Source organism: Martes martes, assembly GCF_963455335.1.
Source record: "Martes martes genome assembly, chromosome: 2".
Classification (NCBI taxonomy): Eukaryota; Metazoa; Chordata; class Mammalia; order Carnivora; family Mustelidae; genus Martes; species Martes martes.
The window spans coordinates 197,545,420-197,569,614 of record NC_137889.1 but is presented as its reverse complement, the minus strand read 5'-3'; the positions used below and the strand labels follow the sequence as shown (position 1 = coordinate 197,569,614).

General features: G+C 43.1%; 1 protein-coding gene across 4 annotated transcripts in view; it reads left to right on the top strand.

The window, feature by feature from the left end:
- The first annotated feature begins 999 nt into the window (after nucleotides 1-999).
- RASSF6 (Ras association domain family member 6) overlaps nucleotides 1,000-24,195 on the top strand; it is a 42,449-nt gene continuing 19,253 nt past the window's right edge. For 2 of the 4 annotated variants that reach the window (XM_080797325.1, XM_080797323.1), the window contains exons 1-2: nucleotides 1,095-1,192; nucleotides 11,818-11,916. In XM_080797325.1, coding sequence (XP_080653451.1) covers nucleotides 11,858-11,916 — 59 coding nt within the window. In that variant the 5' untranslated portion in view covers nucleotides 1,095-1,192; nucleotides 11,818-11,857. Of the gene's footprint in view, nucleotides 1,193-11,817; nucleotides 11,917-24,195 lie in introns of all 4 variants that reach the window. The other 2 variants (XM_080797324.1, XM_080797322.1) reach the window with 2 other exon arrangements.

The window sequence follows — 24,195 nt, the reverse complement described above, 5'->3', positions numbered from 1 at the left end:
GAAGCAGGCTCCCTGCTCAGCAGAGAGCTCGATGCAGGTCTCTATCCCGGGACCCTGAGATCATGACCTGAGCGGAAGACAGAGGCTTAACCCACTGAGCCACCCAGGCATGGGGGCTTAAGGTTTATACTTGTAAAAAACAACTTACTTTTTTTGAATTGTCAATAGTTGCTTTATATGAAACAGACAAATGAACAATGATACTAAAAAGAGTGTGTTTAAGTGTGTGTGTGTTTGTGTGTGTGCACGTGCATGCACATACGCAAACAAGAGCACTTGCATGCCCACAACATCTGTCATTTGAGGGTCTCTAAGTCTTTGGAGTCCTTTTTGAAACTGGAGGTATTGAGCAAAAACAAAGTCCCCAAATTCAATTCAGTCAGCTAACGACTAAACTGTTATGTAATTCCTCTTTTGTACTTCAATATAGTAGTTTTCAAACTTTGATGTCTACCGGATTCTTCCTTGAAGCTTATAAAAAATATACAGGTGCCTGCAGCCCACCCAACACCTCCTAGATCAGGGTCTCTCGTGTGCTGAGGCCCGGGGTATGCAGGTCCAGCAAGTCACATAGAGGTTCTGGGGTGCTCTGGGGAGCAAGAACCCCTGCTCTGGGTGAAAAGGTGCTGGCTGGGAGAGGAGGCGGCAGCAGGACAAAGAAAGAAAGAAAGACATTTCTAACTCAAAGAGCACGTTTTAAAGGAAAGACCAGTGAATAGTGCCAGTCATTCCTAGGTAGTGTCCCTTCTTACAGACCGCTCATCCGTAATCTGCATGGAGAGCAGAGGTCAGTTTTAGAGTCAGTCCCATTCCGTGGTTAATGTCAATTCACGTCTCCAGATGTGTGTCAGAGAGCAAAGGAGCGTCCCTATCAGCGGCTCCTGAGGAAGAAGGTAACACTCCCAACATGCACTGAGGCGCAGGGAGTGGCTCAGGTTTCTAACCCTGCCCTGCTCCGGCGAGTAGGGGTAATGATTAACGGCTCCTGGGCTGGAGGCTCTCGTGGAGGGGCACTGCCAGGCTCAGAGCCCGGGCCGGCTGCGCGCAGAGCCAGAGCCGCCCCTCCTCCGCACCTGGCCCCGACCTCCGCAACAGGTGAGCGAGCCCTGCCTTCCCTGAGAGTCCGAGTTGGTGAATCTGTGCCTGAGCGGGGAACAGACGCTCTGCGAGCAAGTTCCGCTCAACAGCGCAGGTACAAAGGCTTCTCCCGGCCACAGCGTGGATCCCAGGGGAAATGGGGGTAGGGAAAAGAACCCCTTGCATCCACTCCCTGAGGTCAGGTTGAGGACAAGTTATTAGAAAACAGAATTCACAGGCAGCCAAGTTAAGTGTGCGCAGCCTGAAATGCGGACATTGTTTTCAGGATACCCATTCCTGACCAAGGTAGGCATATGGGGAGGAGGGAAGGGATTGGAGGTAGGTGTGGCCACGGAAGCCCTTCTCCCTTTCCTCAAGGGAAATAGCTCAGTGACCGCTTTATCTGGAGCTGCACTTACCCTCTGGAAGATACTAGCTCCTGCGTGACATCCCCCTTTTCTTGAATCAGCAGACTTGAAAGTACTTTTAAGCAAGAGTTCCCCCAAACTTTTATTTCCACAGAGCTACAGAGACATAGCCCCCTAAAAATTGAAAAGGATTTCTGATATGATTTAATAAGACTTCACCAAACAATGAATGACTATAAATAATTAAATGGAAGTCCATGAGTTAAGGATACCATTTTTGAAGCAGGAGAGTCGTAAGTTCAAATCCTGCCTTTGCCACTTACTAGTGCGTCCCTTAGCAAGTTGCTTCACCTAAGCAAGCCTCACCCGGCATCACAAGATATGCCAATGGGGCTTTGATGGGAATTAAACACTTAGCAAACATGCTAAAAGTGGTACCTCCAGTTCGCAGTAAGAAATAAGCAGGTCTCCCAAAAGGGCCAGATCAGGGAGGGTGAGCTAGCTGTGGAGATCAGACCGTGTGAAGGTGGTAAGGGTAGAGTGGTTTTCGGAAAGTGGGTCTAGGATGTGAGCAGATGGCAAATGGGCAAAACATTACCTCTATGAATGGCAGTGAAATATCTGACTTCTCGCTACTCTTCGAACAGAGTACATGGTGTGACAAATGCAGAATTATTTGTTACTCATTCACTTTTACTTTGGAAAATTCACATTCATATTAACCTGTTATTCCTAACCAGGAAATATAATTTTGTAGCAAGAGAGTTACACACAACCCCATATTGTGAAACACATGACAGTTAGTTTTATAAGACAGCTTGCCCTTGAACCACTTTGATAAAATAGACCATGTAGTCCATGACTTTATATTGTATTATTTATGTTCAAGTGTTACAGACTTTCATTTGTGTTTATGGACAAGAAACATACAAGAACGATACCGGTGTTTTGTTGGTCTTTACCTCTGAACTTAAATCATAGGGAAGTGACCTTACTGTATGAAACTTTATGTAAAGGGCACTTCCATTAATGTTGCTGTTAGTTTTACTAATGTGGAAAACTTTGATGAAGGGACAAATTTGCAAGTTGCGACTAGCAAAGTATTTACACTGACAACATTTTATCTTTTCATTTCATTAATATGTATTTAAACAGTTTGCAGTTGATCCTAGCTTAATATCATCATTGTTTTAATGAATTCTTGTTTTGAACTACAGATTTTAAATTCTCCAATGTACTGATAACTGGAAATTAACTAGAGAATTAGGGATAGAGTTCTAAAGCCAACGAGACTGAACTTTATTATGTTATTGGCCTATGGGGTTTGATTTTGTTTAGTGTTTACATCTAAAAATTTATAAAATAATTTCATCTATTTAGAATAAATTATAGTATCAGTAGTCACTAATTGTTTTTCAAAGAGGAAATATTCCTTTATGCTGAATAGATATGGCTGGAACTTCTTTTTTTTTTTTTTTTTTTTTTTTTTTTTAAATAGAGGTGCCTGCCTGGCTCATTCAGAAGAGCATGCAACTCTTTTTTTTTTTTTTTTAAAGATTTTATTTATTTATTTGACAGACAGATCACAAGTAGGCAGAGAGGCAGGCAGAGAGAGAGAGGAGGAAGCAGGCTCCCTGCTGAGCAGAGAGCCCGATATGGGGCTCGATCCCAGGACCCTGGGATCATGACCTGAGCTGAAGGCAGTGGCTTTAACCCACTGAGCCACCCAGGCGCCCCTGGCTGGAACTTCTTAAACCAAGTTGTATAATACTTCTTAATGGTGTATGTCTACACAATAAACAGTAGCCCTAATTGAGATTAATCTACTTAACCATATTTGAGATTAACTTGAGATTAATTTACCCAACCACATAAATGCGTTGTTTTCATAGTTAAACTCTCTTTTAGCATACACTTATTTCTCTACTATTTCTAATACATATAACATTTTACAATAAACTATTAAATGCTTTGGTCCATCAAGAAAGAGAGATAACCAGCAACGATTAAAAAAAAATAACTCTCAATTATATTGGAAATAGTGTAACACAGATGTAACATGTTTTTAACATGTAATTCAAAGTTTCATATTTGATACTTGTTTTAACTTTTAACTTCCTAAAATAAGAAGCATCCTATACTTTTCATTGAAATAGAAATCCAATGAAAACCACCAATTTACTTGTACAGATTCATTGAACATAGGGAATTTAGGATTATTAGAGTTACATGGGCTTCCTATAAAAGTTCGATTTTTATGTTGCCATTTGCAATGACCTGAATGGAGCTAGAGAGTATTATGCTAAGTAAAATAAGTCAGTCAAAAAAAGACAAAAACATACGATTTCACTCACGTGTGGCATTTAAGAAACAAACCAAACAAAGCAGGGGTGGGGGGAAGAGAGAGGAAGAAGCAAACCAAGAAAGAGACTCCTAACTGTAGAGAACAAACTAATGGTTACTAGAGGGGAGGTGGGGGGCGGGGGTTAACTAGGTGTTGGGGATTGAGGAGTGTGCTTGCTGTGATGAGCACTGGGTGTTGTATGGAAATGTTCAATCACTATATTGTACACCCAAAACTAATAGTATACCATATATTAACCATCCTGGAATTAAATATTTTTTTAAAGTTTAGATTTTTAAAAAATTTTTCAAATGTAGATCAATCGGAAGTATAACCTCTGAGAAAGAACTTCTGAGTATTTTCTCTCTGCCCTGAAGTCTAATGTTAGAGAGAGTTCGGTTTTGTTGCAGAAATCCATCCATGTCTTTCAAAGCTGTCAGATATATAGTGATTTTATCACTTCATAACCTCATTTCAGGTAGCGGACTAATGCTACTGCTTTCTGTAGTTGAATGTGAAGGTGTCTCCTTTTAGTGTGATGACAGTGGAGTCCTGGTCCCTGAGATGACTGAAGGACCCATTCTCCATCATCGTCCCGGAGGCTAGTAGTCAGCGGGGTTCAAGAGCAGAAAGGGCTCCCTCTTCAGCCACACACGAATGAGAAGGATTCACAGTGCCTGGGAAGTCAAGCTGAGAATTTCCTCTTGGAAACTAAATGAATCAGAGACTCCTTGAGCTAGACCATAGCAGCAGTTCCAGAAGATGCCTTTGGCGGACTGAGCAGTTCCCTCCCAGACTGAGTGGCGGCAAGATGCCTTGAGTCCTGAGGGGGCTGAAGGCTTGTGTGCTTCTGCTACAGCTCCTATCCTCTGAGGACGCTCTGGGGAGGGTCCAGCCACGGCATTAGTGCCCTGACAACACACACGAGAACAGTCAAGGGTGACCTTTCACATGGGATTCCACAGGGACGGACGGGAATGATATGTTCACACAGAAGTCTGGGTGCTTGAGCCATATCCTGTTCAGTAGGACTGTAAGACATTTTTATTTGCATCTCAAAACAATCATTTCCTAATTGCAATGCATATCACTTAATAAAGTGATGGTTTTTATATCCCGGCCTCCCACTTTTACCATCTTTGCAAATGAGGCAAATTCTTTAGACAAATGTGGAGCCAGATGTTTCCCAGAAACCACATTTCTCTGGGTTCTTTTCCTGTTTTACTAAGAACTGGATAATGGTTGGAATTATGGTAGGGTTTTTTTTTTTTTCATTTCTTTGAAGTCATATAATTATATATAGATCTGCTCTTCTCAACTTCAAGGTTCCTGGTCAGAGCTTAGAAGAAACATCTTTATTTTGGAGCTGAATACATATAACTTTCCATTGCTTCTTCAGGCCAAAACAATATTGAAAAAAAGAAAAAAACTCCATGTGTGCAGACCTGAATATAATCTTGCTTCATAATTTAAATACACATTTGCTATTCCAATGTGTTACTTTCCATTCTTTATTTTTTTAGCAACCTTTATGGTGTGTGTTATGTAAGATATGTTCATTGTGTATGATTTAGTAAGAATGTATGAAATCAAAAAGAAAATAATTATCACCCATAATTTCATGAGTCACAATTTGATGGTTATTATTTTAATATACCTCCCTATATATTGAATACATTCTTTCTTTTCTATATGTTTTTGCCTATATAGTTGCATATATACACTCACCCTAGGAGGTATAAAAATGAAATAAGCAGTAATCCTGTTCTAAAGGAGCAGTTAAATTCAATAAAGTAAAATACAGTCAAAGAGAGAAAGCAGCGAGTCATGAGAAAGCTGCATTTCATTTGCTGTGAAAGTTAGCACCTGTATTCTTTCAGTTTGTTGTAGAATTATGACTGGTTTGACGCCTCATGCATCCACAGCGGCCCCAGGAATAAGGGGCTGCAGATACAGAGAGAGGCCGCACTTGGGGGGTTAGCACAGGAGCAGACCCAGAGAGGGAGCTCGTGAAATCTTTGTTGAGGACACAAAGGAGAGAACCATGCTTCCTCTCTTGAACAAGTAGCCATTTAATCCATGATAGGGCACAGGAAGGTACTTTGAGTGGCCCATTTAAGTTCATTGGGGCTGGGATTCCCCTCACATCCTCCGGTCTCCTGACAACTGACCAATCCTGGTAAGCCCCCGTCTAGACAGGATACAAAGCGGGGGGGGGGGGGGGGAGGCCAAGCATGGATGCTCTCTGCCACACTCAAGTTTCAGTGTGGCTTCGAGCTGGTGCTGTCTGATCCTGCCTTCTCAGGCTCCTGCCTCAGACCAAGTCTACCTTCCTAGTCTCTGCCCTGCCCTTCACTGAGGCCCATCTGAGCTTAGACCTACCCGGTACTTCCAGGATTGTTTATTTCTCCAGAACTTGATGGCGGACCTGTCTCATTTCCTAGCTCATAAGCTCCATTCTATCTGGACAAAATGAAGACATAAGTAACTGAACTTACTGAATAATAATCTTATTTCATACACAGTCTAAGTCAACCAGCTCTGGCCTTAGGACCAGAGAGCTTCTATGACTCACCCTTCCAGTTAAGTACATAGATTTGTAACAACTACCTTCCTCCTCAAGGCATTGTTCATTATGTTCTACCAGACTAATTGTGAATGCCCAACATAAGACCTCTAGGCTTCCAGAATTACCGTTTTTCCTTTTTTCCTAAATCCTCATCTCTGCTTATCATGACCTCTGTTGTCCTTCTCTTAAGAAACTAGCTCTGACCCTTAAATCTACCAAATCTCTATAATTTAGAAGATATTCACAAAGAGCCCACAGGGGTTTAAACTGCTAGGAATCGAGATTAATGGGAGAGGGGAAACTGAATTCACAGACCTATTTCTCACCTTGGCAATTAATAATAAAGTGAGACTTTGACCAAATTACATTTTTACCTTGCAGATATTGGGACTGTTTGTATGTTCAATATTATTTCCTATTCAATTAGCACAGATTGCCCATGAACAAGAATTTTATCCTGTTTTTATTTTCTTCCATAAATTCCATTTAACCGTCTTCCTTCTTAAGTTCAGAGAATAAGGTAAGGGCTTCTGAAGTCCTTTATCATATCTGATATCTTCTGACTTACTTCATCATAGCTCACAGGTTTGCCCATGGGATTCCACAGTAGTGGTTTGGGATCTTTAATGATACTTGAACTATTTTCTTATGAAGACAAACAGGGAGCTAACTTGGAAGCTCCTGCAATGGCTCTTTAGCCCCTCACGGTCAACGGCACCTTGTGATTGTAAGAACCTTCCCCTGTTGATTCTTCAGTTCAGTACACACCCGACTTCTAGTCTCAGCAAAACTGTCATTTTATCTATGAAGTCAAGAAGAGTTCATAACTAACAATGAATTCTTCAGACACGTCTGCAACTTGACATTTAGTCAGCCATTCAGAAAATATTCATTGAATTCCTTCCAGGTTCCAGGCAAAATTCTAAGAGCTGGGTGAACACAGGTAAATAAAAAGCCCTGGTCCAAAGCATTTCATTTTGTGCTTGGGGAGGACAGACACCTGAATAGATAAGACCCTCTCAGATGCTGTTACATACCTCAGTGGAAATCACATGGTAGTGGCTGGCTGAGACTTGCTAAGGGAAGTCCTCTGAGAGGAGAGATACTTGGCCTGAGATCAGCATGTTGGGAAACAGATGTGAAAGGCTCAGGGCAGGGTGCTCCAAGGAGGAGCAACAAGTATAAATCCCTAAATTGCGAATGATCTTAGGGAGTGACTGAAAACCAGCCCAACATAGATGAAATGTAATCAGTGGGGAAAATGAGGGAATGAATATGCAAGAGACGGACAGGATTTTGTGGGTCATCATAAGGAGGCTATATTTTATTCTAGTTCTTTCTTGGAAGTCATTGTAAGTTTTTAATCATGGGATGATGACATCTGTTTCAGTCCTTAAAATCATCACCCTAGATGCTGTGTGGACAGCAGAATACTAGTCACAGTGAGGATGCTGGGGAACTAGTCATGAGGCGGATGCAGAAACCCAGGAGGAAGATGATGATGGCCTGGCCCAGGGTGACAGCATTGGAAATAGAAGCTTTTGAGGTTCTGATATATATTGGAGGTACAATCCATAGGATTTACTTTTGGATGGGAATCTGGTTATAATGCAAGTGTAAAAAATAAAACTGAGTATTAGTTATGGTGCCTAATTGAGTAGATGGGAAAGAACTGTGGAGGAGGGAATTCTGGAGACAGAAGGAAGTCTGTGGTCCTGTCTTGGCCATGTTGATTGATATGGAGATGCCTGCTAGACGTCCAAGTAGACTAAGTAGATAGTGACACGAGGCTGTGGCTCAGCAGAGTGGTTGGGTTAGAGAGGGATTTGGTTACCTGGGAAAATGTGCAAACACAGAAGAGGACGTGGCTGAGGATGGACTAGAAGAACAAAGCAGCATCCCACCATTGTACAGAGGATTCCAGAGAGGAAACTAAAATGTTGAGACCTGAGAAAGAGCAAAACAACAAAACAAAACAGAAGCAAAGCAAAGTTATTGTGGTTACTGCTTTGTCTCAAAAGCCTCAAGAAAAGAAAGGGTTTCAAAGCAGGAAACAATCAACCTTGTCAAATGCTGCTAAGAGGCTGAGAAAATGAAAACTTTGACAAGACATAGGCCACTGGAATGTGGGAGGGGAGGTGCAAGGAGGGGCAAATTTAAAGGATAGGTAGTAAATAATTGGGATCTGGGAGAAGGTGATGTTTGGACAATGAGGTTACCACTGGGGGATTCTCAGTAGAGGGCAACAAGGACCCTTTTCGTGGGTGATTAGAATGACAATGTCTAGAGGCAAAACTCAAGTTTTAGAAGCAAGAGCCAAGGCTGTAGAACCAAACAGCCCAGACCAAATCCTATGAATGAGTAACTAGGATTGGTTGGACTCATGGAACATGCTATGTTTTTGTCCCAAGGCAACCTAAAAGACCCATGTAACTTATGATCTACACAGACTTAATCTACCTGGTTGGCTAAGCTTCTGTCCCTTTCATCGTGAATCTTCATGGGATGCCCCCTCCAATGATGAGCTATCAAAGGGGATATATGCCCAACTAGAGGACCACGAGTCTTTGGGCAAGAAGCTGTGAGTAGAAACAGAAGTAAGGTATAAATCTAGAATGACAGTACAAGGTAGAAAGGGCATCACAGAAAGTACACAGTAGAAAAGGGCATCACAGCAAAGAAGATAATAGGCTATAGGGAGACTTAACAATGTTCCACTTGAGCAGAGATGAGGAAGAAGCAGGAGTCTGGACCTCAGTCTCTGGTGACAAGGGCCCTCTCATGTGAGGAGACTAACCGGTTAGGAGAGAGTCAGTGGTTTGAGATCCATTAAACTATTAGGCCTGGTATTTGAGAAAAGTTTCGATTTTCAGGTTGGAAAAGTAGGTGTTGGTGGAATTGCAGAAAACCTGAATGTCAGGTTGGGAGACTTGAACATTATTTGCTTAGAATGAGATCCCAGGAAGGTTTGTGAACAACAAGATGATGTGATGGTCAGAATGGTAATAGCATAAAGAGAAATTAGTCAAGCACTGAGCTTAGAGACTATTACAATCTGCCTGGTGAGATGTGCTCATAGCTTTCAAATAGATTATATAATTTCAAATAATATGCTATGAGAAGAATATGCATCAAGGATTTTGTGAAAATAGCTTTCCTTTCTTCTTCTTTTTTCCTTCCTTTGGGCAACTGGTGGGGGGATTGCTAGTCTCCTGGAGAAAGAGGACATGAAATGCCTTCTAAACATCTTACTCCAACCAAACCAAGCTGATTTAGAAGTAAGAAGAGAAAGTCCCTTCCCCTCTTATTTTAAATAAAAAATTGAACTTTTCTCTCTAGCCTAACTTTTTATCCTGGCTATATTCACTATGATTTTCTAAGCTTGAAGTAGTAGTAATTAAATATTTAATTTCAGCAAAATGGAATGACTAGAAAATGTTATACTTAAAATCTCTAGTCACACCCTGGTGCCATTTAGATGAAGACATAGAGGAGGATGTTATTCATGTCTGACCACGGTTTCCAGGGCCTGAAGGAGACTTGAAGGATGTTACGTCATACTTAATCAACACTTGCGAGTCAGAGCTTGATTTTAGCTGGCTGGAAACTTAAAATCGTGTCTGCAAGACTGGGGCAGGGTTCAGTCAATTGGGGTTGAATGGCTGGGGTAGAAGAAATGTCTTCCCTTGCACAGAATCATATAAGAGAGAACCCGTTCTAGGAATACTGCAAAAACAGACTTACACACTGGCCAACCCTTCCTTGCCTTGGGCCAGTGATTCTGGAGTTTTTCTATTTACATAGTACATTTTCTTCTTTTCTGAACATCTCCAAACATTGCCCTAGGATTTCTTCTCTACTTTAACTATCCTGTATTCCCACGTTGCCAAAAACATTTCAATTATTATAAAATGTCTTTTGGGGGGGGTTGTAGAAGCCTTTGGGAATTTAATATCTTCTTAAAGAAAACAACACTGAGCTGCTAAGGAAGCAGAAGTTTAAAACTGAATTTTTCTCACAAGTCTCTGTAATTTTTCTTTAAAAATATGGTAACAGCAAGACATCCATTTTTCCCATAAATTTCTGGAAATTTTACTATAAAATATAAAACCAGCAAGGCTTCAGAAACATTATTCCAGCCAGGCAAAGTTCCTCATGCAGTTTCTTTTTTATTTTTTTTAATACTTCTCAATAAAAAGTAAGCTTTGCACCAAGAAACAGCGCTTTCAAACATCCCGAGCACATCTGTGCATTTATAGAAAGATAGAACAGGAAGATAACTTCTGTATCATTAAAACCTGGTAGTATCAGAACTGTGGATAAATTGAAAAATGAAAAAAAAAATCCTTAGAGTGTATTCCAAATCAAATACTAAAAATTCAGAAATAGGATTTCTAACAGGAGTTATGCCAAATTTAGCCATACTGGGTATATTCATTAGCAAAAGCATAGTTAATATGGCCACCAACTGGAAAGTGATTTTCAGCACAATTTTGATCCAGGGTTTCACTTACAAATTTGCAAATCATTTGCATTTATCATGGGACCGCATTGTGGTTTGTATCATACTTGCTTAGAAATATCACTCTATTGTGTCTGCCTTTCTCTCTCACTATCTTCCCATTGTATAGCTCTCAGCCTCTCAAATTCATTACCAAGGGGAAGACCGTATATCAAGTTATATATTTCTGGTTCATCTAGCATTTTTTCATAGGCCCTCTTTATGCCCATTTTTCTTTAGAGATTGTTTTAATTAAGTTATGTATTCCTCTTCTTTTACTACTTATTTCCCCTAAATTATATGAAGAATATAATTTTTTATTTTAAATGGGAAGTATATCATGGGAGGTAAAATGGATTTTTCTGTTTGGAAACTCACTCAAAGTGAGTTGTAGTTACAAATCTGAACTCTGAGCTTAGTTCCTTACCAATGAATATTTTGGAGGGCATCTCACTTATCCTCGATATTAATTCCCATAGATATAGAAAAAGTCTTTGAAAAGAATCTTAGAACAGACGAACTGGTAGGAAGTCAAAGATTTTAATCTGTATAACCTTTCTGAAATGCCAAAATAATGTTGGTGAAAAGAAGAAAGGAGAGGTCTTAAAGACATTCAGACTTTGCTCCGAATGATCTGTCCTACCACTTGTAAGTGTCAGAACACAGGTGAGAATGCCCACACCTCGCTGGGATAGTCTGAGGATTAAATACAGTGACATCTATAGACTGGCTCAGATATAGAGTATAGGACCCATGACATACGGTAAAAAAAAAAAAAATCCTTCTCTTTCTTTCCCTCCCCAGCCCAACCCTCATGCCCATGTATGAAACACCACTTAAAAATTTCCCCAAATACGTTTACACACAAGGGACATGACAAAGCATTTCAATTTAAGTCAGAAACTCTTTTCTGGATATATCACAGGAATAGACCATTAATATTATTCTAATGTCTTAGGGTATCCTCAGATGACCACAAAAAGGGGGAAACGAGGACTATGATGGCTCACCAGCATTCTTCATGGATCTTCATTAATGAGAGGACATTTATTACCGGGTAATTATATGTCTGTATTATGTGTTATGCTGTTCCATGGTCATTCATGAATTCTGCCCTGGCACCGTGTTATTCTAAGCATGACATATGACCTAAAGATCAATAACATGAATCGACAGTGGGGACATTGAATAGGAATTTGGATAAATATGGTCCTAAAGACTGCTAACCCATAACCTCTCACGGAAGAATCCCTCATGCTTTCTAAGTAGTGGTCTAATTTACTTAAATGCTAAATTTCTATTTTCATAGTTGGCAGAATTCTCAGAAACAGCCTCAAGTAAAAGATCCAAGGCTCCTCATAAATGATATAACGGAAAAATTAGTCCAGGGCCCCAAACAGGTTTTCCTGTCCTCTCCTCTCCCTCCCTTGCTTCTCAGGACGCACCTCATTTTCACCGTGTCCCCCTTGAGGTTAAGTTCCGCAACATATGGGACATCCACAGTTGTTTCCTTGCACACAGCAGATAGCGTCTTACATGGGTTGGGGAACAACAGAGCAGGGCCTTGAAACCTCTAGAAGTAAAGCTGAGGACTGAATTGGCTGAGCTGGAGCAGAAGCGGACGAGAGGAAAGACGACACAGTAAAAAAAAAAAAAAAAGAAAGGAAAGAAACCAAGGGGTCTGGAAGCGGACCCACAGCTCACAGGGAAGAGGAACAAAGCCAAACAAACAATAGAGGCAAATTGATGTAAATGATGCCGGATTGGACCATAGAAAGAGAGAGAACAACTATGGTCCAAACGGAATTAGAGTCAACCTGGAGGACACACGTGACAGATAAGAGGGGGAAGAATATGGGAAGTAGAAGACAGTGGATTCTTCTATTCATTCCTCAGGAACTTACTAACTGCTCCCTGTGGACGGGGATTCTTCTGGACCCTGAGCGTTCCGCAATGAGCCCAACAAAGCTCCCAGCCTCATGGGGTAGCCTCCTAAAAGGGGGATACAGTGACTGTGTAAGACAAAGAGTAACAATATGTATCATTAGAGACCAAAGGTATGAAGAATAAAAATAAAGCAGAAAGGGAATAATGAGTGCCAGGGGAGGATAGCAGGGATTCATGGTGTCCTACTGGATGGCCCGGGAAGGTCTTAGTGGGGAGGTAGCATTAGAAGAAAAGCCTGGAGGAGGTGAGAAAGCAGGCTGTGCAGGTAGCTGGCTGGGAGCAAAAGGGACAGCGGGTCACAGCCCTGAGGCAGGTGCACGCCTCTAAGAGGGGAGGAAGCCAGTGTGGGGAAATGAAAGCAGGAGGGACAGCAGAAGCTGAAGTTCCTGACATCGTGGGCCGGAGCATGCGGGGTCTCACAGGCCATTGTGAGACCCCAGCTTGCCCACTTATGACAGGAGACGCCTTTGCTGGATACTGAGCACATGAGTGAATGAGTCAGTCTGGCTGTGATGTTAGGGGCACAAGGATGGAAGCAGAGAAATTATCAAGGAGCTGATAGTTCAGGGTCAAGATGATGGTGCCTTGAGCCAAGGGGGCAGTAGTGGAGATTAAAAAGAAAGGTCAGATTCTGCATATATTTTGACGAAAGAGACAAACCACGTTTGGTTGGGGTGGGGGAGGGTTTGAGATTCTAGTGATCCTTATTTTGTGTCGTATTTTGAATTGACCAAATAGAGGACTGATCGTTTACGTTCTGTAACCCAGAGCCCCTTTCAGACCCTGGTATCCTTTAATTGGAGCTCCAGGTGGTAAAATAAAATATTGCAACATTTATACAAACACTAGACTTGAAGATAGCATTTCTCAAAACGCAGTCCATGGGCCGCCCCCCCCCATCAGAAAATTTGGTAACAATGCAGATCCCCGGGCTCCACTCCACAGTTAATCAGGTTATTTCTGATGCATACTCAAATCTAGGAACCGCTGCCCACTGCTCAGAGGAGGAAGGGATTAACATTTGAGAACTTCTGACCACCTGAAATAAACAAAAGCCCGTGGAAATCTTTAAAAACAGTTGTCACAAATTATGAGAATGCCACTGACCACCTGTGATATCCAACTTGTCACAAGTCTACCAAACTCGTCCATTCATTGATTCACTGGACAGAGTCATTCAGCTCCCACTCCATACTACGTGAACAAGACAGAAATTATAAACTTATGAAGGGATTTTTATTTTCCTGCACAGAAACACATGAAAATAATGGAAAATAGTAGGAAAATAGAACCTACTTAATGGAAATTTTGGCTTCAGCAAATTTCATGAGAGCTACATATGATCAGGAAAATAAGAGGTCATGATATTAATAGCGTAGCAACAATATAACGTTTATGTCTTACTGCTGAATGAGAATTCTCCGAGTTTAGAAATTTCCCTGGATAAAGGGTGTTGGCAGAAGCCAGCTTCATGCTCAAATGAAGTTTCCAGTTGCCGTTTCATTGCCTGGGGTCATCACTGCTCTGGTGCAACACATGGTAAATATTCTAAGTGAGCTGAGTTTAAAAAAAAAAAAAAAAAGGGTTCCATCTGGTTGCTTGCAAAGCACGCGCATTTCAGGTCCTAGGCTGAAATCAGGACACTTTAGAGGTGAGTAAATGCCAACCATGTACTTGAAAAATGTTCAAATCCGGTTTGAGAATGCAGATCAGATTTCATTCTCAGAATGGTAACTTTTTCTGCTACTTGGGAACCTAATACAGACCCTCGCAGGCTGCAGCTCTCCCAGTAGCAGCCCACGAGGCATGTGTGCATTCCCATCCTCAGTAAATAACTTTAATTAGCATGATGTAATAAAGTGTGGCTGGAAGTGCATTATTCCGAACGGTGTCTTTTTCCAAGCATGCTGGCCAGGCACCCTTTGCTGAAACAAAGGAATCAGCCACCTGCACTCTTAGCACAAATTCAGCACAAAGAGCCAGTATTCCAGAGGCTGCTCCTACCTGGCCAGTAGAGCCAGAGGGCAACGTTGGCCCAGTTTCCATGGCCAGGGTCTTCTCTCGATTGGAGGAACTGGAGCAAACACTGCGTGCCCCAGCGTGCTCTGCAGGTGGCTTAGGGAGAGGCCACCGCTCTCCCGAAAGCCACTGGACTGTCTTCAACAAAGGATACGGGAGCCCTCCCTGACACAGTTTTATTAAGGAGTCAGGATGTTAAAATAAATCAGGAACAAAAAGTTCAAGACATGTTTGGGACCATTTCCTTTATTTATTTTTTAAAAGATTTTATTTATTTATTTGACAGAGGGATAGAGAACACAAGTATGCAGAGCAGCAGGGAGAGGGAGAAGCGGGCTCTCTGCTGAGCAGGGAACCCAATACGGGGCTCGATCCCAGGACTCTGGGGTCATGACCTGAGCCGAAGGCAGAGGCTTAACCCACTGAACCACCCAGGCGCCCCGAGACCATCTCCTTTAAATGTGAGAATTTTTTTTTTCCTGTGTGAGGATTGTTTTTAAAGATTTATTTTAACTTTTCCATTATTAGGTTTGAAATTTTCATTATGAAAATTGGGTATCGTGTTAGTTACTAGGTCAAAAAATGGTCAATAACGTCCCCCCAGAGAGGTGAAAGAGTTTATTTATTTAGCTTTCTTTATGTCAGATATTTTTCAATCAGCATTGACAGAAGTGAGGCGTGCCAATATGACTGTTATTCCCAATGATATTTACTTATTATCACTTTGGTCAGCTACAAAATAAGGTTATCCATCTCTCCAATACACACTGAAAATATTTCAATAGAAAATCTGATAAAATCAAAATTGAGAGAGGAGAAATACATTAACTTATGGAATTTACTTGAATTTCAGGATAGGTGACGCTGGTGAAAGATTTTTTTTTTTTCCCTCTAAAAATAGGTCAGGGGGCACCCGGGTGGCTCAGTCCATTAAGCGTCTAACTCTTGATTTCGGCTCAGGTTGTGATCTCAGGCTTGTGAGACGGAGTCCCAGGTCAGGCTCACTCAGTGCAGAGTCAGCTCCAGATTCCCCCCCTCTCCCTCTGCCCCATCCCCTGCTTCCTCTAGCTCTCTCTCAAATAAATAAATAAATAAAATCTTAAAAAGATAGGTGAGGATTTAATTTTCTATATTTTATTCCCTAAACTCAGTAATTACTGAGAACATACCATGAACCAACAGATGTATTAGACTATTCCGTAATCTAATATTCCATGCCGGAGTATAGAATTTTGAGCAAAAATAGAACAAAAGCCCCCTGAAGCTTCAGATCTCTCCCCCAGCATCATCGGAAGGGCTCGCTACACAAAAGATTGCAGGGCTCCATTCCCAGATTGTGACTCAGCAGGTCTGGACTGGAGTGAGCATTCCCACGTCTAAGTTCCCAGGGGGTGTAGGGGCTACTGGTCTGGGAGTCACACTCTGAGAACCACAGGTCTGAAGACCTGCTAATAAAGTGAGCTAAGCGTTCAGAAGGAGAGGGACCCTTCAGAGAAGAGGGACCTCGCTTAAGCAGGGCGCGTTCCCCGATCTGAACAAGGAGGGGCGAACAAGTTTAAGAGAGTGAGCGGGAGAGCATTCCTGACAGGGGGAGGTTGCCTGAAATCCTTACGGCCACAGGGAGCTCAGAGTTCCAGCAAGTGAAAAGTACCCAGGGTGGGGGGTGGGGTACAGGACACAGGGAAAAGCTTCACCTGAAAGTACGTTGGGCAAAGCAGATGCTGCGGTGAGTTCTCTATTCTCTGTGTAGAGGCTGGAGTGTAAGGCGGATGCCCGGAAGAGAAACAAGGAGGTCACTTAATATATATCGCTTCTTTTTCTTTTTTTTTTTTTTAAAGATTTTATTTATTTATTTGACACAAAGAGAGAGCACAAGCGGGGGGTGGGGGTGGCAGGCAGAGGGAGAGGGAGAAGCAGGCTCCTCACTGAGCAGAGAGCCCAATTCGGGACGTGATTCCTGGACCCTGGGATCATGACCTGAGCCGAAGGCAGACACTTAACTGCCTGAGCCACCTAAGCGCCCCGATATATATAGTTTCAAATGTAAGGAGAATCAGTGGTCAGAGTCCTGGCAGCATCGCACAAGAGTGAGGAAACAGCCTGGTACCATTGGTACCAAGAAAGCTCCTGTCCTTAGCTCCCGCTCAGGGGCGTGGTCCCGAGGACCACAGACCACCTGCTGTGTTCCAGGCACTCTGGTAACAATCACTGTGGTCCAAGAGGCTTTTGATGAATTAACAGAAGAGACAGCTCATTTCCCCCTCGCTGGGGAACGGGGGCCTCGGGCTGAGGAGACAGGGTAGCCCTTCTCAGCAAGCATGAAAGCCTCTAACTTCATACACAAAGGGTGTTATGCACAGGCAACCCGCGTCCGCTCCAGTCATGACCAGAGCTGCATGGCACACTTGTTATTTACTCGTCAACTGGTTTAAAAAATGTGTAAGGCTTGGGGCTGTCCGGGTGGATCCGTCGTTGGGCAGCTGCCTTTGGCTCAGGTCGTGGTCCGGGGATCCTGGGATCGAGCCCCACATCAGGCTCCCCGCACGGTGGGAAGTCTGCTTCTCTCCCTACCTCTCCCTTTGCTCAAACTCCTCTCTCTCTTTCTCCCTCAAATAAGTAAATAAAAACTTGAAAAAAAAAAAGAAAAGAAAAATGTATAAGGCTTGGATTAGAAAAACCCGAAATGAAAGTTCGACGCATGGGAGAATGCGAAGCAAGATCCCAGTTGAAGCCGCAAACCAACCCAGTTGCTCCATTCCCTCATCTCTATGCCCAGCCCTGCCGCAAACCCATCTGGCTGCACCTCCAAAAGCCACGCACTTCTCCCCATCCCGTCCAAGCCCCCGTTATCTCTTGCCTGGGCAACTGCGGCAGCGTCCTCCTTGGGCCGCCTGCTTCCATTCCCCGTCCCGGTAGCCACTGCCCCCAGCAGCCAGGATGGCCCTTTACAGTGTAAAGCGCAACATCCTGCTTGAAGCCAGCAGGTTCCTATTATAGACTCTCTACCATAAGGGGGCTCTATGTGATCTGGCCCGAGGACCTTTAGAACCTCATCTTAACCACTCTTACCTTCTTTTTCTCCTCCAAACATGCCAAGCTTAGTCTTGCACGCAGGCAATGCGTCTCTGGTTTGGGACGTTCTGCTTGATTCTTTGCATGGCTGGCTCCTTCCCATGACTGTGGTCTCAGTTGGATATGTCAGTCCTCCTGATGTCCCCCTCCGGCATATCCTCCACCATGCATGGCATCACGTGATCCTGTTTTATTGTTCTTCGAGCATTTATCCTGGGTCAAATCAGCAGATTTCTGATTCTGCTCTTTTGTTTTCTTCTGTCCTACTCCTAGAGAAAGGAAGCCCCGTCACTGCAGCGGCCTCACTGGCTGTATGCGCTGCAGTAGCCCCAGCTTCTGTTACATTGTCTGTTCCATAGTGACCCATCAGACTTTCTCCGATCATGCCTGAGTGTGCAAGTACCCGACCTCGGAGACCTAAATCGCAACCTTAGTGTGTTGGCATGTGCTGCCCTTCAATACTGTTTCACATCTGGCGGTAAAGTGACGAAACCAGGGCTTCTCTTTAATGTACATGCATATTTCCTGGGTGTCTTGGTTAAAATACAGATTTTAATTTCTAACGAGATGACTCCCGGGTGTTCAGACAATCCCGGAATAGGTGCCTGGAATCTTGCGATGGACATAACCGCCTCCCAGAGATGGTTAGAACCTATGCCCCTGAACCTGCGAATATTTCACGTTGCGTGGCAAAAGAGAATTAAGATTACTAATCAATTGACCTTAGAGAGATTTTTTATATGTGCCCGATGTAATCCCAAGGGTCTTTGAATATGGGAAGGGAGGAGAGCTTTGTGAGGAGAGTCTGTCAGAGAGAGTCTGCTGAGAATGGTCATTGCTGGCTTTGAGATGGAAAGGGGGCCGGAGCCAAAGGATCTCGAAATGAGAAAGCAGGAAAACGGGTAAAGAGGTCTCCGTTCTCGGCCCTAACACCATTTGCACATCGGTACTGGTTCTCTCCAAAACACTCAGCCACAAGAAGAGCGACTACCTCATCAAAGTGGAGGTAGTTCTGAGTCCTTACTTTGGATTGGAATAAAAATATAAAAACCGGTGCTGATTAGTGAATAATATTAGGGCTGTGAACCAGAGACCGTAGCTCCCTGTGTTTCAGGCCAGAGAAGATGGTTACAGAGCAGAGACTTCCTTCCTTCTCTCTTCCCTGTCCACAAACTGCTCGGGCTGCCTCTAGGAATTCAGCTGTGTGTGATGACAGAAAAGGGGGTCTGATATGGGAGCAACTGATTGCAGCTGACAACTGCAATAATAGACTGTGGATTTTTTTAAGCTTTTTCATAAAAGTCTTTAAAAGCCCAACCCTAGAGTATCTAGAGTATTGTAAGTATCTTCCTTCATCTGAAATTGTTGGAAGACACACTAGTGTGTTAAAATATCAAATACTGAGATTCACCCTTAAAAAGGAATTCTCTTAAAAATCAGACGTCAGGGGTGCCTGGGTCGCTCAGTTGGTTAAGCGTCTGCCTTTGGCTCAGGTCATGATCTCAGAGTCCTGAGATCAAACCCCAAATGGGGCTCCCTACTCGGCGGGGAGCCTGCTTCTCCCTCAGCCTCTCCTCCTGCTTGTACTCTCTCTGCCTCTCAAATGAATAAATAAAATCCTTAAGTAAAATCAGATGTCAGATCTAGAGCACTCACCTATTTTCTTCGGAAGCACTGGTGTTTTAACGAATGATGCACTCCTCTGCCTCTCCCTTTTAAGCCCTCTTTTAGGTCTTATCCACATCTAGTGACATGGTTCTGTGTAGCTAAGGCCCCTCTCTTCAACTGTAGGCTTAGTTCATCATCACGAAAACACTCTGGGCATTTTTCTTTGTTCCGTATCCACCAGCTAGCCATCACTTCAAGTTTCTTGGTAATACTACAAAATTATTCCCGAGTCTTTAATCCTTTTGCTCTTATCTGGGTTCTCTGGGTTGAGGACCCGAGAGAAGCTGGCACTTCTATCTACTCATAGCTCTGGGCCAGTTTTTACAGGACTCACCAGGAAAAGATGAATCCCCCCCCAAAATATAGAAGTCGAAAGTGGCCTAAGCCAGCCCAGGGGTGATCGTTGGGGAGGAGAGGCATATCTGGTTATACTACCATATTGACCAGATTTGTAGTGGAGTTCACACAACTCCCAGGTCCTTTTTATTACGGGTTGTCAGCAGTGAAGAGGGAGGGAGTTGGGTCTTGAGATAGATCTGTTTGGAACGGACCACAGGCTTCCTCCTCCTGCTCATCAGCAGTAATTACTGATACTTTAGCGGAATTACCAGAAATATTAGAAACCCTTCCTTTTCGAAAAGGGCAGCCCTTTCGAAGGAAGTCAGGAGAGGTCGACAAATTCGGGGCTCCCCAGTCATTCAGGATTTGCATTTTTACTGCCATCCAGATAGCCCCCCTCTTCCCAACGTCGCTGTTTTCAAACTGTGGAGCCCAACCCCTTCATTTGCAATGGAAATGTGAAGGACCTACTTGCCCGTCTGAGGAAGGTCTCTATGCAAAGATTGAAAGGCAACCTTCTTTGTTCAGGTGAGCCGGGAGAGGGGGCCAAAGGCAGACAGATCCGGAGCTGAGGCGGCTGATAGGAGAGTAGCTGCAGAAGTTCGCCATTTTAATTCCAGGCTTCAAGTTGACAGTCATAAGGATAAAGTGGGTTAGGAGAATTCTGCTGCTGTTTGCAGATATCACACAGACGTCAATGATACAAAATGATGCCTTGCAAATAGCTTCATGATAAGGCTCTCCTAATTTTTTTGTTGTCCCAGTTTCTGGTTCCACCTCCAAAAACATACAGGAGTTTATATTATGTTTTTATGGAAGTAAAACTATGACAATATTATAAATGCTTTATGCACTTATTATATAAAGTTTGAGAAGTAGGCAGAACTACAACCCATAAAATAGATCCCCGTCCTGACTGCCGGCACAAGGTCCCAGCTGGGTCACCTTTACGTGCTTCATTCGTAGTTATTCTATTACAAATGGTAAGTTTTAAATTCAGTTTTTTAACCTACCACGAAATTGTTGATCCCATATCTCAAATTTAACCTTAGGAACAAAATCCATGTGTGTTGGGTGGAGAACCGAAAGTATAAGACAGCGAGATAACATTTTTATTCTCCCTCAATTTTTCATCTCTTTAAAGATACTCTTTCAGATGGTTAGGTTCCTGCTCCTAAACACAGCAATATGCATAGTAGAATGCTGTTTCTAAGGCTGCGGTCACAACACAGTTCGGGGACGCCTGATCGGGAACCCTGACATTTTCCAGCAAGTCTCCATGGGGCAGAAGTCTCATGAAGTCAGGAAGCACAGCCGTGGCTAAACTGGGCTGTACTTTTTTCTGGTTTATTTCCTGGGAGCCTCTGAAGTTTGTGTTAGGTTACATCGTGCAACAGTGTTTCTGGTTTGTCTTTACTGGGTCCAAATAGTAAGAATCACTTGGCAAAGAGTGAGACAGGGTTTTTGGTTTCCAGGAAAGGGACTGGATATCCACTTAATTACACTGTATATCATTACTAAAACAAGAGCAAGAACTCTCATTACAACTAATATTTGACATCCATTCTGTCTATGGATGCAAGGCATAACTCCGTTCCATCCATCATGCTGTCCTGTGTCCATGAATATTACAGTTTTATAAGATCAAATAAATATTGTTTCTTCCGGCCAGCTCAATAGCATGATAAGATTGAGGAACTCATTTCTTGCTAAGTCCATTACTCATGGCAGATGTCAGCGTGCGGGTAATTCCCATCTGCTGAGCAGCTGCAATTCAGGCCACAAAGTACAAAGTACACCCAAGCATTTTACAGTTAATTCTGGATGCACTATTGCTCGTAAAACCAAGCTGGGAGCCTTAAAGGAACAGGAGCCCTGAGCCCTCTTCTGCATCCTGGTGCTGCACCTGTCATCCCCGTGTCCAGTCTTGCGGTTAGCACGCTCCACGAACTGCTGTGAATAATTCTGTGTGTCCATCAGCCTCTATCGGGATCTGATCTCGGCACTGCCAGTGCACAGTGCCACCTTCCTCTTGAGAAGGTTATCCTTCTACCCCTTCATTTAGTTAGAAGTCCAGTTTATATGGAAGTTTGCCATTCCTCAGTTTTCTTAAAACACTTTCCATATCAGGGCGCCTGGGCGGCTCAGTCCCTTAAGCGACTGCCTGTGGCTCAGTCATGATCTCAGGGTCCTGGGATCAAGCCCTGTGTCGGGCTCTCTGCTCAGTGGGGAGCCTGCTTCTCTCTCTGCCCCTTCTCCCGCCTCCCCCCAACCCCGGCTGTGTGTGTGTGCGTGCACTCTCTCTCTCTCAAATAAATAAATAAATCTTTAAAACACTATCCTTATTATATACTGGTCGATTTTTTTTTTTTTGTAAATCTTGTTATATATTACAATGCAGTACTTCATGTTCCAAAACACCAAGCTATCAGGAAAATCAATGTCTTCTGGATCAAATATAAAGTGTATAGTCTGTTTGAACCTTACGTCTATTTCTTGGGCATCCCTGTGGCCTCTAGACATCACAGATGTGTAAACTGAGAAGACTGGATCTGAAATCCATTTCTTCTCACCCATTTTATAGCTTTGTTAGGGCAGCTGAATAGTTGCTTAGCAACCCGAGCAGCCTGATCCAGGACCGGCGGGGAACTCTTTGGTGGCTGAGACCGAGGGTGCACAGAAATTTGTTTCCTTTCTTGAGGGGAGGAAAGGCCATATGTAACATTTAAGTGGATCCAGAAAATCTGTTACAATTACCATTGACAGGGCACAGTGTGTATCAAATCACTGCCCCCTTTCCTGATTAGGGACTGCGTGGGCAACGTTTTTGTGATTCCCTTCCGGTGTCCTAAATCAGGTAATCCCTGTCCTTATTAAGGACGCATCTAGACTTCATGCCCTTCTGTGCACGTGGGACCCTTGAGCATCTTTCCACGGAACACAGCCTTGCTCCTGTGCTCCCCCACGCCTGTACCGTTGCAGTAGTCCCACTCATCTCTGCTTCTATCTTGTCCTGAAATCCGTCTCCTGTAAGTTCCCTACGGGCCCTTATCATCATGTCTTTCTTTTGCCTAGAATGTTCAGTGTTTGGCAGCTGCTCCTGCCTGCAGGGTAGAATTTTAAGCTTCTTAAAATAGCTCAGGAGGTTCCTACCTACTTCTTGGCTCATCGCTCACCACTCCCCATTTGCATGTTCTACTCTTAGAATCCCGATGCTCTGCGCTTTCTCCACAAAAGCTATGGAAATAACCCCATGTCCTCGTGAACATCCTCTTTGCCTGGCAAGCGCCTCACACTGTTCATGTTCAATCCCACCCAAAGTTCCTCCCCAAAGTTCACTGTAGGCAACATCTACTCTTAAAGCTCTCGCCCATCCTCAGAATACAACTGAAACCTATAGGTTTGTTAGAGTTGTTTACATAACTTGTGAGCTTTTTTCCCTAATTCCTCATTTTATCCCAACTCTTCATTTTACTGAGCTCTACTACTCTTTCACACCCTGGAGTCCTTTCAAAGTGCCATTAATATTCAGTCAGAATGATCCTACCTGTGCTAAGAAAAATACGGACAACTTCTGTAGTATTCACTACCCCATGTTATGATTGGGAGGGGTTGGCCGACTTGCCCTGTAAATGGCCAAATAATAAGTATTTTAGGCTTTGTGGGTCATATGGCTTCTGTCACAACTACTCAGCTCAGTAGTTACAGCGGAAACGCAGCCACAGAGAATAAGCAAACCATTTCGTGTGGCTATATCATAATAAAACTTCATTGATAAACACATACAGCCCATGACCACAGTTTGCTGACTCCCTGAGTCATCTTATTTCTGTGGGGGGAGGTTTAGTGACATTCTGTTCAGGTACAGAAACATTTTCCAAGTGGTTTGATCCCAGAGAATACCTTCTAATTATACATGGTCCTGAAGTAAATACTTTGAAGGATACTTGTACCGTGTCTTATTGTGAAGTTTTATCAGAAACAGAAGCTGAGGGAATAAGATTATATAAAAATTCATTTGCCTTAATAACAACCCTCACAGATCAGCATATCAGGAGTTGCATCCCAAGTGAACCAGAAATTTCTATATGCTTCCCTGGCACTCAATAATGAGAGCCATAAACGTGTTCGTACTCCTTACCGGTACAATAATTTTTAGGAAATATCCCACAGTAGTGACTCCAAGGTAACAAGTCCCTTGTGTGTGCAATGATATTTAGAACAGAAATATTCATTAACACTGAAATTCTAAAGTAACTCAGTTGGAAATGGAACCATAGCATGGAGGAAT